The sequence below is a fragment of the Triplophysa dalaica genome, chromosome 10 (genome assembly GCF_015846415.1).
Source record: "Triplophysa dalaica isolate WHDGS20190420 chromosome 10, ASM1584641v1, whole genome shotgun sequence".
NCBI lineage: Eukaryota > Metazoa > Chordata > Actinopteri > Cypriniformes > Nemacheilidae > Triplophysa > Triplophysa dalaica.
In genome coordinates this window covers 20,025,741-20,042,334 of record NC_079551.1, presented here as the reverse complement: position 1 = coordinate 20,042,334, position 16,594 = coordinate 20,025,741, and the positions used below count along the sequence as shown (strand labels likewise).

General features: G+C 45.0%; 2 protein-coding genes across 5 annotated transcripts in view; one reads left to right on the top strand and one right to left on the bottom strand.

Moving 5' to 3' along the window:
* dag1 (dystroglycan 1) overlaps nucleotides 1–16,594 on the bottom strand; it is a 363,385-nt gene that overhangs the window by 328,651 nt on the left and 18,140 nt on the right. The window lies entirely within an intron of this gene.
* The window catches only part of pcbp4 (poly(rC) binding protein 4), an 80,627-nt gene that overhangs the window by 51,266 nt on the left and 12,767 nt on the right, over nucleotides 1–16,594 (top strand). For both annotated transcript variants that reach the window (XM_056759086.1, XM_056759087.1), the window contains exons 6-9: nucleotides 1,603–1,734; nucleotides 2,821–2,949; nucleotides 4,188–4,262; nucleotides 6,773–6,844. In XM_056759086.1, coding sequence (XP_056615064.1) covers nucleotides 1,603–1,734; nucleotides 2,821–2,949; nucleotides 4,188–4,262; nucleotides 6,773–6,844 — 408 coding nt within the window. The remainder of the gene's footprint in view (nucleotides 1–1,602; nucleotides 1,735–2,820; nucleotides 2,950–4,187; nucleotides 4,263–6,772; nucleotides 6,845–16,594) is intronic.

Genomic DNA, 16,594 nt, shown 5'->3' with positions numbered 1-16,594 from the left:
TCCTCTTTCCACCTCCTCTTTATTCTCTGGAGGTTTCAGTGCGAGATGTTGAAAGAACACAACACTGTTGTCTCTCAAACCCCGGCACTGATAGGAACTAAACAAGAGGAAAAAAATCTGCAGCCGTTACTTTCGGAGACACAAGGTGTATATATTCGGCTCACGTAGGTGCGGTCTGGGTTGATGGGCAGGGAGACAGCACACTCTATTTACATTTCAAACCCGCCAAGATTTCTTCTCCCCTCTAATTGATTACAGCGCTGGTGGGCCGCGATTCAGTCTGATATTTATTACCAGGTTTAATTAAAGAAAAAGCCTCTGAAAGTGCACCGGGTGAATAATGGGCGGCGAAACTGATTTCTCTTAGTGGCAAGAATATGAAGGTGGAGGTCTTACGCGGCGGTTCTCGGCATTCTTAACTTTATTTAAAGGAATAGCTCATCATTTAGGTCATAAAAAACAAACAATTTAGGTGAATGGTAACTACGACTCAATTAAGATTTTTAATGAATAGTGATTTGAATTGTCTTTTTTTGCATGATGTGTATATATTATTTACATTGTATTGCTTATTTTGTACTTTTGTAGCACAAATCAAATTATATCATGTGCTTTTGGAGATCGACAAGCCTAGTCCAAATCCACTATCATAATATGGAAGTAAGCATAAAATGAAACGTGAACTGTTTCTTTAACATGCATTGCCATAGAACAAAGATGCCCAAACTAGGGCGCATAAGCCAAAGTTGCTTCCCTTAATGAAAAGAAAAAAAATGCCATTAACTAATGTAGCTTCTATTTTTGGGCTACAAAACATGTACATTTAATATACATATTATTTGTGAATTTGACATTTATTTAACGTATATGTGTATTTCAAAGTACATCTTCACAATAAAATACAGTATGGTAATGCAAATTTTACTGTCAGACAATCAACTTTCATTGGCCCTTCATATGTCAACTTCTGGGCATTTCTGCCAAAGAAACATTTTGTATCCCCAAAGAACCATTTACAAAATGGCTATTTTATAATCTAAAGAACCTCTTTCCACCATTAAGAACATTTATAAAACCTTCTTCAGATTTTAAAGGTTCTTTATGGAACCGTTTAGCCAAAAAAAATCCTTAATGACACCGCGAATCACATTTTTTTAAGAGCCTTGCCCACACGTCACATCTTGATAAAGACGACCCGTGAGATTTGACAGGTTGGTAAATATCATTTAATCTGGTCATGAAAATCGATAGGTGTCTTCAACTGCGATGTGACGGTGTTCAATCAACTGTAACCTTTTGTTAAGCGGCCCACATCGATCGGCAAACTCTGAATAGGGAAATTGATTAAAGCAGCTTTGGTAAAGAACATTTCATAAGATCGTGCTCGAAAACCACAAGGGTCGCTGGTCCAAAGTGGTATTTTCAGACCTCGAAACAAAGCACTTGCTTAACAGCAATCTAACACACATTCTGACAAAATCTTTCGACTGCCACTTAAAATGAAGTTTTCTATATAGTTCCAGACCAGATCTTCAACCACTATATCTAAAAAACCCTGAACTTTCCATTAAACACGCTGTCAATTCTGTTTGTTCCTTTAAGGACTTGTCTGCTCTCGTAGCGAACGGCACGGTCACCAGCAAGCCTCCGGTCACACTACGGCTGGTTATCCCGGCCAGCCAGTGCGGTTCGCTCATCGGCAAGGGCGGCTCCAAAATCAAAGAGATCAGAGAGGTGAGTGCCTATACAACAGACTTTTCATATCCCTATCCTTCCCCCTCCCTCCCCAGACGACGTCTATGTTAGGACTGCCTGCGCCGTTGCATATTTCATTGCTTGGGATGCCAGTAAAAGCCCATTTATTTTACATTTATGGTCTCTGGGCTGTCAGGATGGTATGAGGTAATGTTGAACGGTCTGTCACGCTAAACTCGGAGCGCTCTGTAATGCACTTGCAGAGGGCGTGGGGAAGGGGAGGGTTGCTGGAGATGGTGAATAGCGAGTGTGTTAAGCTAATCATAGCAGGAAAGTTGGTTTAGAAACGGAGTGGAGGCTTTCAAGTCAGATGCGCAGAGTAAACACAGCAGAGCTGACAATGTTTTTAGTCCTTTCCGTTCGCTTCGTTGGGTTGGGTGAGCTATTAGGTTTTTTTAAGTAGACTCTGCTTTTAAGAATGAATGTACAGGGGTCTAACCAAGCCGTACGGTGGAAAGAAATTCAGGAAAAATGCCTGAAGTTATCTGAATGTGATGGCACCTAAATCATTTAGAATAATGACAGTTTCTTGGAGAAGTTGAGTTTTACCACTTAAAATAACTTGTTTAGACCAGCATGAATTCACTGCTGGTTATTTCTGTCTTTTGTGTAATGTTGGTTGATCAATATAGCCTTGTTAAGCTCGGCTCAACAGGGTTAATTTATCTCAAGGAAATTCTCAATTGTTTCAACCCGTGAATGGGTCAAATATGAACATTTTCTAGATTGATTTAAATCAATGCATGGATTTGTCCATATTTTAGCCATTCATGGCTGGAAACAACTCCTCAATTTCTTAAAGATTAGTCAACCCTGTTGAGAATCCTACACCAGAACCCCGTCGGACTAGCAGTCGAAATATATACAAAACATACACTTTTCAGGATTGTTCATTAACGTTGTTGATTTGCCAACTATCACATTTATTTCACACACTTTTGAGTGCATTCGGGGCAACACATCTGTATCCGTCCATGTGCTCCTTGGGAATCACACCCTTGACTTTGGCAATGTTACCGTACTGGAACACTAACAGTCTGTTCTTTGTCATTGTGTCTATGTCAGAAAACAGGAGCTCAGGTACAGGTGGCTGGAGATCTACTCCCAAACTCCACCGAGAGAGGGGTGACAATATCCGGCAGTCAGGAAGCCATCATCCAGTGCGTCAAACTCATCTGCACTGTAATACTGGAGGTAATTCAACGCTTGAGACTTTTTATTGAGCTATTAAGCAATAGCAGATCCATTTTGGCATCATTTACGAAATCTGTATGCGGGCGTTCACTTTGAAAATCTGTAGTGGATGACTTTCGTGTGATATTCTTTATCTGCGAGACTTCAAAAGGCTTCCATACTTCAAAGGCAGCTTGCTGTTATTTCGGTTTGAGCTTTTTTGTGGCATAGGAATAGGAAGTCATTTGCAACAGGCTCGACTGTATTTTTATGTCTCTTTGGAACCGTCAGATGCTTCAAGTACTCCATCAAGATACTTGATCTAACTAAGCAGACATTAAAATCAGTACGGCAATGATTAGCGAATGTACTTTTTCAAATGTCCAACAGCCTGAAATGAATTTGCTCTCAAATGGTTTTCTTTGCACACGAGTGGCTCGGGAAAAGATTTTAGTTTTTAATAAGCGTCATTGTACTCGCTCTGTTTCATTGGGAAAGAACAAGAAGAACAGGCCGGATGGCGGCGGCTACATGCTCCATTTTAGGAATCCTCAACCGTCTGCCTGCTCCGGGATGCAAATTATGCAAAGTCATCCAATGAATATTTTAAAAGATTCTTTTTGTTTGGTTGAGCAACAGTGGGGGATGTGCTTCACCGAGTCTTTGTTACATCAACCTTGGACTATTGTGTTCTACCTTTGGATTTTGTTAAACGAATAACAGTATGTGGCCGGAAATACCTAGCTATCACTGTACTATTTTATTAAGATGATGTTCTTTGGACTAATAAGTCATACGCCGAGATTTCATTTAATTTTGTTTTAGGATACTGGATTTTATTTACAAGTTCAATAAATCTTTGTTCCACTTCACGTTTTGTAGCCCTGCAGCCTCCCAACGCAAATGTGTCTATCTGAGAATATCATGAGCAAGCATTAATGCTCTCAAAAGCATTTTAAAATAATCCACCAAACGACTTCCTGTGAGAGGATAGTGGTGTGCTTTTAAGTGATGCAATGGAGAGCTAATCGATAAATGTGTTGCATTTGTGCGCTGCGTCAGTATTTCCACTCATTAAGATAGATAATATGTTTAAAAGAGTCGCTGCAGATGCCTCGGGTTAAGAGAAAGCCTGATTTCTGGAAGAACTTTTAGCGCTGTTGCTTAATGAGCTGAATATGATAGTCACAGTACCCTAAAGATTCAACCTTAGATTCAAACTGAGTTAAGGGTATTAATTGTTTACTTTCTGTTTACAGTCTCCTCCGAAGGGTGCTACAATTCCGTACCGCCCCAGTCCCGCTCCTGGTACCGTTCTCCTAGCTGGAAATCAGGTAAATATGTCACCGTGCTCATTTTTAAACAACAAAATTGGTCCCATTTTCTTTTCTCGTAATAACCCTCATTATTAAGTGTTGAGGCCTTGTTCACACTGCACACGAATCCGATTTTTTTTTTCATAATAAATCCTAAAATCTTAATTGGATTGCGAACATCAAAGGACTTTGAATTAAGGATCCCGAAATGTGCTTTTGATTTATAATTTCACACTACGTAAATAATATTGCTTTTATAACCAGATTTTTTGTCCTGTTTTTATAAAAAACATCAAAACATCCTAACAACTAGAAAATTACCTGAGGAACAAAATTGTGTACTATTTTAAACCTTATTTTCAAATAATTTATTGTAAAATAACTTTTTGCTAACAGCAATGGCAAATAGCTTTTTCTTGAATTAAGCATAAATCTAAGAACATTAAGTGTGATTAGGCTTAAATCAAAACAAAAGGATGAGAAAGATAAATGTAAAAACATATAAAAATATAAAACCTACATACAAACATGTAATCAAATGCAGGGCATTTCAAAACTTGAGTCCGGGGGGGCTCCAGACAAGGGGGTCCCCAGAAAATTTCAGAGAAACAAAAAGTGTTTCTTGCAACATGCATATTGTCCAGAATTGTTTATATATATTTTTCTTACTACAGCTATCGTTACTACTCGTTACTTTTAAGGCAATATCCTGTGTAAAAATGCCATAAAAATAAATTGCAAACAAATCTGTAATGAAAATATTTATTGTTTATTCTTCAATATTACTTCTAGGCAATGATTTAATATACAATAATACCACACTATTAATTTGTTATAGGTTAAGTCACATGCGAGAGAGAGAGAGAGAGAGAGAGAGAGAGAGAGAGAAAGGGGGTCCTCACCAAGGCATTATCATATTTGTGGGGTCCCAGGCATTGTCATTTTTAAAAGAAACCTGTTCTAGTGTGTTTTGATGTTTCTAAAAAAAGTCCTACCTTACCCAACTTTGCTTCTTGTAAATTAATTGATTAAAGTACGTTTTGATTTTTTTTGTTTGAAAATAGACAAAAACTGATTAAGAATGTTGCTTTGTTAGAACAACTGAAAGGTTTTGACACGCCATAAAATGATTTTTCCCTCCGATCTGAACAAGGCTCACGTCTCACATCTAATCCTAACAATCAGTACTGAGATAAACCAGATCTATTTTACATTAAACCAAAACAAATCACACCTTTACCCATTCTGGTCCTCATCTACGTAACATTAGCGATACGCATTTCTGTGCACATCATTCATTAAACCATTCTTATGTAAATTGCATTATGCATTATAATGGGACGTTGTATATAAGAATGGATTTATGTACCATTTACACAGAAATTCATTGTGTGTGTGTTTCATGAATATGGCCCGGAGTGTGCAGTGACAACAGTTCACATTCAGACTCCTAATATAGTACAGCCTCAGAGCTCCGCACAGCTGACATCACGCTGCCTCCATTTTCTTTAATAAAGGGAGTCTGTCCATCAATGAAGAGTGTGGGGGGAGCTGTCTGTGTTTTATGAAATATTCCTCAAACTTGTTTGTTGTCTGTTCTCATTTATGTTGTGGAAAGACGGAAAACAAAGTTGAAGTATAACAAACGTCGAATAAAGAAACTTTCAATTTACGAGCGAGACGCCAAATTTCTATTTAGCCCTGTTTATTTGTGTACGGTTTGATGATACCATCATGTATGAAACATGCAGCTTGTAAACACATTTCAATTTGTTTATTAGACAAGCAGAACGTTGTGTCAATTTACAAACTCCTTCATACAAAATTGCGACGTTTTCCCATTACAACATTTTTGCATATTATTTAGATATACACATGCTCAATAGGTATCCCTAAAATTTAAAGTGAAATATTTTTCAGTACATTCTTAAGTACATTATCGATAAAGATAGTCTTAGATTTTTTATTTATTTACTATTTTTGTCAAATATATTTTCTTTAGGTTTAACGTCTACTAGTTTTAACGTCTATTAGTTCAAACATTGTTTTAGCTGGAAATCCATTCGTCCTACATTTTCTCAGACAACTCTTCATAAAAGACTATAGTGGACGGTGTTTATTCATGTTGACACGGCTATTTATTATCATTTGACTTATGCATAAACAACAGTAGAATTAAGCTCAAACAGTCTCATGAATATTCATCTCTATTAAAATCGATTTACAGTCATTCGCCGGAGTGTAATAAATCGAAGTGTCTTTAACTTTGACGTGTGCCCTCATGATACATTGTCTGTTTGATATATTTACCAACCTGTCATAACCAGAGCAAGATTCATGTCTAATAATGAAATTAATGTTCATTGCTTCATACCATAAAATGTGTTTTCTTCCCATTAACCTCTTTACGGTAATGACACTAGTAACAGAAAAACTGCCACCTGTGCACGAATATGAATATGCGTAATGGTAATGACATGCGAATGAAGCCTTGGTTTGTGTCTCTGTCCCCCATTTGCCTTTCTAAGGTTTTCGAAACGTCAGAGTTTGCTTCTCACCCGCTTTTCTCGATGGCTCAGGGAGGGCTGGATCTGCAACAAGTGAGTATCTTTTATCCATGACGGCTAGGGAGACGTGCTCCCTGCTCTTTCTTTATTTGCCTCTTCCGCCCCAGCATGGAGGTGGGAAATCTGTTCACCCCTGTCATTCCTCTTACCGCATGTTGCAGCCAGTGTCCTCCCCATTTGAGCGAGGGGGCGCGACAATATACAAGCAATTACTGTTTTTAGAACTTGAGGTTGTTTTTCTTGTTGACGCTTCATTTATGCATGGCTTCACCCTCGGCCCCTGCAACTGTGTTGCTTTTATTGATGCTGCGAGCTTTGACTTTACTTTGGTCAACTTTTGGGATAAACTGTATCTTTATGGGCACAACTGTGCTCACATGAATTGAAAATAAACAAAATTGCTAAGTAATGAAATACTTCACACAACAATGAACATTTTGACACGCTTATGTTGTTTCAACTCAGATTTTTATCCAAACCTTAAAATTACTGTGAAAATGGAAAATGATTCATACTGTAATGCCTAAAAAATACAAAAATAACCAGCATGATATAAGTCCACAAAACTTGTGTGACATATTCTTATAGCTCTTCTGCAGCCATTTACACACTGTGATGTTTTTTAAATGAGAACGTGTCTGGGGAGACATGGAACGTAATATATTTCAACTTATATTAGAATGAAAATGTATTATTTTCATATTTTCCTTTTTTTCATTGTCTTAAATCTCCATCTACTTTCCCTATATAGAGAAAAGCAGCATTCATTCACACACGCTACCAAAACACCCTCTGTGTTTCAAATTCAAATATAGTGGTTTGATTTAAGGGTAAGATCGGGAGTTTTAGATAAACTGTCCATTTTAATAACTTCCATCGGGGTTTCCCTGATCTTACTCTAAGCTTGCAGAGAACTTGTATCTAATGTGGCACAATTTTACAGTTTAATACGGCCGGTTCTAGATGTTTGACTGCTTTCTGATGCCATCATAATTTACTCATAATCTCTCAACTATCAGAATCAGCATTATGTGTATGTGTATATGTATATGGGAACATTTAGATGGGGTTGAGTTCTTTAAATACATCATGATCAGTCATGTAATACAAAAAGAGAGGATGAGAGTTTGTAGATGACCCCTACATTTTAACAGGGCTCTAGACTAACTTTTTGCACTGGTTGCAGTGGTGCGCCTAACTCTTTTTCTTAGGTGCACCAGCACAAAAGTTATGTGCACCCAAATTTTCGACAATATCGAATTTAACGCATTTTACTGGTTTTACCAGTTCACATATTTTTAAAAGTCCCTATAGGCAAAATTTACTTGTAAATGATTAACTTAAAACCTGGCTTCACTTCTTTATTGTCCGTCATTTTGACTGACAGGCTGGTAAAAAATCCGTCATAATCTATTATTACCCGTCACTATGGTGCAAGAAGGCGTTAGGTGGTAATAAGTATGTTCGTGACGTCATCACACTGTACTTGCGTCTCAGAACTTGTTGTTTTTTAATACAACCGAATGCCCAATAAAGCCGTTGTTGTTTATATTCATTTATATATTTAATCTTTAATGTTTATATTCATATGTGATTTGATCTGGGAAAACGTCTTGGTTACGTATGTAACCTCAGTTCCCTGATGTCGGTCTCTCGACGTTGTGTCGAGAACGACAGATGGGGTTCGCCCTTGAGAACCAATCAACTCTGACTACTATAGAAAAGGCCAATGAAATTTGGCGAATGCAATTTGCATGCCGGGCTCCGCCCCCGGAAATCCGGTATAAAAGGAGGCCGGCGTGCAGCATTCACTTACCTTTGTTCTGAAGAGCCTGAGACCTCTCAAACTGCAGCAGAATACGATACGTGTTCGTGGCATAAGGGACACAACGTCTCGTTCCCTCCATCAGGGAACTGAGGTTACATACGTAACCAAGACGTTCCCTTTCTGTCGGTCTCTCGACGTTGTGTCGAGAACGACAGATGGGGTTGCCTATGGAAAACGCCACAACGCTGTATCGCGTCACAATCTCTAGCGAAGCGACGGTAACAAGCCTGGGCGTGTCATCTCGAAGCTTTCGTGAGACTGTAACCTTCCAGTGTGGTGGTCGGGGGGTTCCAGAGCTTTCTTGGAGAAAGATGGGTACAGCCCTGACCGGTAACTTTCACGGACGGGGCCTTAGCTCTCTATAGGCGAGAGGCCATCCAGATCAGTTTACACCGGGTAAGCGCGACTCTTAATCAGAGAAGCGCTACAGAGGCCACCTCCTACCCGTGGGGAGGAATATGGTGGATATAGGTATGGTCTCGTCCTTGGAGGAGAACGCATGGAACGTGCGGACTGAGTAGTTAACCGCGAGGTGGAGGCCCACCTGGGGAAGCTCATGGGTTACCAGGAGTGGGAACCATTCTCATGAGGATACATCAGACGGAACAGCCCACGGAGGGGGTGTTACAGACGTCCGGTAGCACTAGGTCCGGTTAGAGCTATCTGTGATAGCTCACATGGTATCCCGGCCTAAGGGGGAAGGCTGCTCTGCCCAGCCAGCCCCCAGGGGGTGCTTGTTTGGTGATGGATGGAATGCCTATTCTTAACCAGTGTCTGGGTAAGAAGGGAGGCTGGTGAGGTACCAGTTTCTTAGCGATGTGTTCGGGTAAGAAGAAAAGGTAAATAGCACACTGACCCAACCTGTTAGAGGGTGGAAAGGTGCTTTCGCAGGCATACGCCCCCCCGGATGCCAGTCCTACATGTCGCCACGCAGGACGTGGGCTGACACCGGGTTTACGCAAAGGTTGTTAACCCTTGCGAAGGTGTTTGGGCATAGCCCAACCCGCAGCTCTACAGATGTCTGCTAGAGAGGCGCTTCTGCCAGTGTCCAGGAGGTGGCTAAACTCCGTGTGGAGTGAGCCCTCACTGCCAATGGGCATGGGAGATTCTGAGATCGGAATGCCGTCGTAACGGCGTCCACGACCCAGTGCGCCAGCCTCTGTTTGGAGACAGCCTTCCCCTTCTGCTGTCCTCCAACAGACACGGAGCTGGTCAGAGCTTCAGAGCTCTGCGTGCGGTCCAGTACGTACTGGACACAACACTAATCGGGTTGGGTCTTCCTCCCCTATGGGGAGCGCCTGCAAGTTCACCACTTGGCCCCGGAGGGAGTAGTGGGAACTTCTTGGGCACGCATCCGGGCCTGGGTCTCAAGATAACGTGAGAGTTTCCAGGGCCGAGTTTAAGGCAATCCAGGGACACGGAGGATGCTCGGTGGTCCCCTACCCTCTTGAAAGAAGTGAGCGCCGTCAGGAGGGCCGTCTTACTCTATGAGGAAGATCGGAACCTCCGAGGGGCTCTTTGGGGGGCCCTGAGGCTCCTCAGGACCACTTAGGGTCCCAAGAGGGTATGGAGCGGAGATGAGGCGGATTCCGCCCTCTCGCTGCTTAGGAACCTGGTGACCAGGTCGTGTTGCCCTAGAAACTTTCCACCGACTGAGTCGTGATGAGTGGCAATAGCGACTACATACACTTTCAGTGTGGAAGGGAGATGTTAGTCTCCAGTCTCGTGAGGAGGGGAACACAATCCTGATCAAGCACCTCAGTGGGTCTTTCTCGTTGAGAAAGACACCAGGACGAGAAGAGGCACCGTCTAGAGGCGTGTAACCGCCTAGTAGATGGGGCCCTAGCCTGGGTGATGGTCTCAGCCGTATAGGGGGAGTAGCCATCTTAGGATCTTCTCGTCCCGTCTAGAGACCAGACATGGGTGTTCCAGAGGTCTGATCTGGGATGCCAGAACGTGTCCTTCCCCTGAGAGAGCAGGTCCTCTGTCAGGGGAATGGTTCAGGGGGAGTCGCTGTCCAGAGCATCGGCTCTGAGGCCAAGTGCGGTTAGACCGGTGTGGTGTAACCAATAACACTTGGTGCTCCTGCTCCCTGACCTTGCACAGAGTCTGTACAAGAAGGCTCCTGGGGGGGGGAAGGTGTGCTTCCGCCCATCCCGCGGCCAGCTGTGCGCAAGGATATCCGTGCCGAGGGCAGGGACTATCAAGCGGGCAAATGGTGGTGTTACGGGAGGTGAACAGGTTTTACCTGGGCCTACCCGAACAGCCTCCAAATGAGCTGGACTGCACGGGGGTGGAGTCGCCACTCTCCACGAGGCATAAACTGGCGAGAAAGCACGTCGGCTGTCTAGTTCAGTTTGCCCGGGGTGTGTGGCCTGCAGGGAACGAGTCACCTGTTGACTCCACCGGAGGAGGCGTCGAGCAAGTTGTGTTTAGCTGCTGTGTGCGAACGCCACCCTGACGATCTGTATTCGCTACAGCTATAGTGCTGTCCTCGGAACAGCACGTGCATGTCTCGCACGAGAGGCCGTAGCCTGCTCAGTGCAAGTAGCATAGCCCACAACTCTTGGCAATTGATATGCCAGCGCAGGCGGGGGTTCGTCCAACACCCCACCTGCGTGCCCGTTGCACACTACACCGCACCCCTGCAGGGAGACTTCAGTCGTCACCACGACCTGCCTCATAACCTGCTCAGAGGGACCTGAGTCCGTCGAAAAAGTCATAAAGACTAGGGGTTATTGTGCGTCGGCAGCAGGGCAGCATCACCATGCGCCTGCTGCCGGTGTGCCACGCTCTCCTCGGAACTCGACTCTGAAACCAGTGTTGGAGCGGTGTCATGTGCATCAACTCGAGGGGTATTAGCCCGCGAGGACGCCATGTGTCCCAGGAGCCTCTGAATTGTTTCAGGGGGACCGCTGTCTGCCTAAAATGTTCATTTCAGACAGTTCAACACTGGTTGGGCACAACTGCGGACAGGTGTGCCGACATGGTGACAGAGCTGAGTTCCATACCGAGAAAGAGGATGCTCTGCACTGGGGAGAGCTTGCCCCTCTCTTGGTTGACCTGGAGTCCCAATCGACCTAGGTGCCGGAGCACCAGGTCCCTTTGTGTACATAACAGATCTCGCGAGTGTGCCAAGATTGGCCAGTCGCTGAGATAGTTTAGTACCCGCTCGCCTTCCTCCTCTCAGGGAGAAAGGGCGGTCAGGGACAGACCGAAAGGGAGGACTCTGTACTGATATGCCCGCCTCTCGCACGCGAACCGTGGGAACGGCCGGTGTCGAGGAGGATCGAGACATGAAAGTAAGCGTCCTTCAGGTCGATTGCCACGAACCAATCCTGACACCTCATAGATGTCAGGACGCGCCTCTGTGTGAGCACCCTGAATGGCAGCTTGTAAAGGTGCTCTGTTCAGGGTACGCAGCCTTTGGGGGCAACCCGCCGTCTTTCTTGGGAACGATGAAGTGCGGGTGGTGACCCACTGAACATCTTGGTTTTGAGGGACGAACTCGATGCCTGTTTTGCCAGAAGGGTGGTGACCTCTACCCGAAGTACGGAGGCGTCCCTGCCTCTGACAGAGGGAGAGATGATGCCCCGAAACTTGGGTGAGTCTCTGGCGAACTGGATCGAGTAACCAAGACGGACCGCCCTCATTAGCCAGCGAGACAGTGTGGGCAGCTCTCGAGCTCCCAGGGACTGTGACAGGGTGACCAAGGGGACGGTCTGCTTCATCATTCCCACGGGGGGTGGTTCGTCGGCTGGCGGAGCTAACCATGTCGCGGGGAGTCCCCGGAGGGAAGGTTTTTGCTCCGCCTGCTTACCTGCCTGGCGGGACAACGGCACGCACTGTCGGTTTGAGAGTGGTGACGGCTGTCGTATATGTGTACGACCTCACGCCTCGCCAGGGTGTGAGGTCGGTTCGCCGAGCACAGTCCAGTGGAGTGTGCGATCGGCTGCAAGTAAACCCGGGGAGAACAGAAAACTCAGTGAGTAAGTGGGCGCCAAGCCCTAACAAGGGCCCGGCTTTGGTGACGAGGCAGGAGTCGTCCCGTACCGACCGATCAGAGCCGTGGCTGTGAAGGTTCGGGCCCGATGTTGTTCTCCCTGGGGTCTTCCCGTCAGTGTCCCTTCTCGCGAGGAGGTTGCTGACGGGGTGGAGGTTTCCCCCTCGACCTCTGCTTCCGGGGTGCCGCCTGTGGGGGCACAGGAACCGGAGCCGATGTCGAAAGGGTCCTGGGTTGCAGGGAAGCAGACGTCACGTGAGATCTCGGAGGCCTGTAGGCGGCCGAGTCGCGGCGTGAAAAAAATGTGGTTAATTGCCACTGTCTGCTTCGCCGTCAAAAAACTGCTGAGCGCAGTCCTCGACGGTGTTACCAACAACCCACCCTGCAAGATGAGTGCATCAAGAAAGCGGACTTCCTTGCTGTCACTCTTCTGCACAAGGTATAGCCGGGGGTGTCTCTCCTGGACCACTACCGTGGACATCGTCCGACCCAGGGCCCGTGCCGCCGCCTTAGTCGCCCGTAGAGCGCTGTCAGCGGCGGCACGGAGATCCTGCATTATACCCGGGTCGGCCTTACCCTCGTGGAGCCCTCTCAACGCCCTGGCCTGGCGGACCTGCAGGATGGCCAAGGCATAGAGAGAGGAGGCAGCCTGGCCCGCAACATCGCAAGCCTTCGACACCAGTGATGCCAAAGTCTTACGTGCTTTGGACGGTAGGAGTGGTCGATCCCCCCCCAGGTGGTAGCCGTCCGCGGCACAGGTGCACCGCAGGCGGACGTTCCACCCGGGGGATCTCGACGCAGTCCTTGGCTGCCTCACCATCGAGGGAAGTAAGGGAGCCGGAGCTGGTTTCACTGGAACGGTCCGTGAGAGGAGCGTTCCAAGTTTTACACAGCTCCTCATGCACCTCCGGGAAAAACATGGCACCCGGGGTGGGCGCGGTTTGCACCGCGCACCGACCTCGGGAACCACGCATCCCCGGGTTAGCACGGATGACATCACTTCTGCTTCCTCCTGAACTCGACCGCTGGGGGTGGAGTTTGGATTCGGCAGAGTCGGATGCCAGTCTCCCTCCGATGCTGCGAGCGACATCTCATCTACGTCACACATCGTTTCCGAGTGTGTGCGTGAGGATCCGGACGGTATGCCACCGCCGGTTGGGGAACGTTCAGAAGAGCGAATCGGGGTGCGATCGGCCGTGAGCACTTGGCTGGCGGGTTTACGTTCGCAGAGTTCCCCGTATCACTAACGCTGCTAACGTGGGTGGTCATCGGGGCCGTAGCCACAGATGTCACAGCCCGGGTAGCAGACGAAATGGTGGCTGGTTCCCGTAGGAAGACAGCCACCCGTGACCGCAACTTCTGAATGACAATCTGCCCGCAGTGCAGGCAGATGTGTCAACGAACGCTGCTTCAGTGTGCTGGACGCCCAGACACCTAATGCAGCGATCGTGTCCATCCCCCTCCTCGATGAGGGTGCCGCACCCAAGAGAACAGCGGGACATGCCGCGCTGGAGAATGCTCAGTCAGTCCTGAAAAGGACTTTTAGAAAAAATCTCTAACACCTCCGGAACCGCCGAGACGCCCAGGGGAAGGTCGCTGCAGAAAGGGACGATCCGCTGTAACACGTCGTAGCACCAGCGTGTAGTTGTAGAGGATTGAATCCTGAGTTGTACTCATGAGCGATGGCTCTGAAGAACAAAAGGTAAGTGAATGCTGCACGCCGGCCTCCTTTTATACCGGATTTCCGGGGGCGGAGCCCGGCATGCAAATTGCATTCGCCAAATTTCATTGGCCTTTTCTATAGTAGTCAGAGTTGATTGGTTCTCAAGGGCGAACCCCATCTGTCGTTCTCGACACAACGTCGAGAGACCGACAGAAAGGGAACCCAAAACATGGAGCAAATATATATATAGGCTATTACAATTTCTGATACCATATTTAAGCCCTTTCAAAATGAGTTTTTATTTTGCTCATACCTTGTGTATGTAAAAAACCTTATGGCTGAGGTAGACTGAACCGCTATGATATTCAGGAACAGAATTTGGAGAAAACGTGTTTAAAGTTAAGTGATGAAAATAAAAGCACAACAGTCCAGTATCACAAGCAAAAGTCACTTTACAATGGTAAGAGACTTACTCTAATAACAATTTAATAAAAAAACATTTCCTAGTGTTAAAATCTATAAAAATACGGTACAAACCGTTTGAATAAAACGAAAGAACGGAAAATGGTGCAGCGCGCACTTAAAGAACGAGACCACTGCCATTATCACTACACAAGAAAACTAACAAACATTATGGACAACAACTCATAAGCAGTGAATCAAGTTTTACGTTGTTTATCATGTGCATAGTGTCTGGACTTTTGATCATCCCTTGTATGTTTTGCTATAGCGGTCCGGCTCGCGTGAGCAGAGGAGCGGGGATAACTCTTGGTGCTGCTCACCACGAAGTGAGTCTCACAGACTCACTTCGCAAAACAAGCTACATCCAGCCTGACAAAGGCTCATGTTTCTCCCCAAACAACGTTCTCCTTGAGAACTATAACCAATCAAGTATTAACCCGGCTGTCAGAGACACAAACTAGGGTTCCTCCTTAACATGGACTGCCATTTCTGCATCACTGATCTTTGGAATTTCATCCTCCATTTTCCCCTTCCCTTGTTCCTCTCTCTCTCTCTCTCTCTCTCTCTCTGTGTCTCTCTGACTTTTCACTCTCGCTTCTCTCTCTTTCACGTGTTTTAACTTTTAAACGGGGTTATGCAAGAGAACCTCTGGGAACGCACTGTAGCGTTCTTCATAGCGTCTGGCTATTTGGCTTCTCATTCTCTTTGATGCAGAGGCCTTGATTCTGTGTTCACATCTGCACCCTTTCAAGCAGCTGTTGGAATTTATAACGATGTAGAAGTGAAAACAAGATTTTTACAAGCGCTTTTGAAGTATTTCTATGTATGTAGACTCTTTCCATGATTCAGAATGTTTATTTAAATTTAGCTAGGTTGTTCTTATAGACCACATTGCAAGATGTAAACACTTGTCCAGAAGCACTTCTGGTTTCAGTTTATTAGTGTTGTTTTAAATCTTACATGTGTAATTAAACATTAAATATATTTGTTAAAGTGGCTATAAATATTCTGTTTGTTGTGTTTGGTTCAAACATTTGTGTAACTGAAACAGGAAGTTGTCCTGGACCACCATTCTATAGTATCTATAGGTCTATAGTATATCTCCATTGGATTGACGTCACAACATTGAACACATCAACAGTGTTTCCGCTAGGATTTTGTGGAACTGTGGTCCTGGATGACGTCCATTTCGATTCTACTATCTGATAATTCTGTATTTTAATACAACTCATTGCCCTATAAAACACCTTAAAGACTAGCGATTTTGGCTATGTTCTGTCACACAGCGCATGTACAGCCTCTGTCTAAACATGTACTTATTTAAAGACAAACTTTGTTCATGCTTATATCCAAACAGTCGATAACAGAGACAGTTTTTGGAAATGCTGTTTTATACTCGTTTATTCACGAGTTGGACTTGCCTATCCAGTGAACTAAATGTGTTTCATCTCCCTGCCGCTCACTGCACATAGTTGAGGCTAAGAGAGATGATCCCTGCACCGGGAAAGGGAGACCTCACGCTCTTGGGGCAATACTGACGACATATTCCCACTGAATGAAGCTAAGGTTTATCCAAAATGCACGTTTTTTGAACAAACTTCTAACTTAGCAACAATGGCTGTATAAATGTCACTGTAGTTGTGGTTGGAAAGACTTTAAAATTACAAAAGCGGAAATACTGCCTTAACGACCACAAACATGTTAACAGTTAGTTAGACTGTTATATTGACATTAGCGCATTAGCAATTACTTATTTATAACAAATAGCTTTTAGTTTATAACCTATACAATTAAAACAATGTACAGGGTATGTAATAAAATACAAAA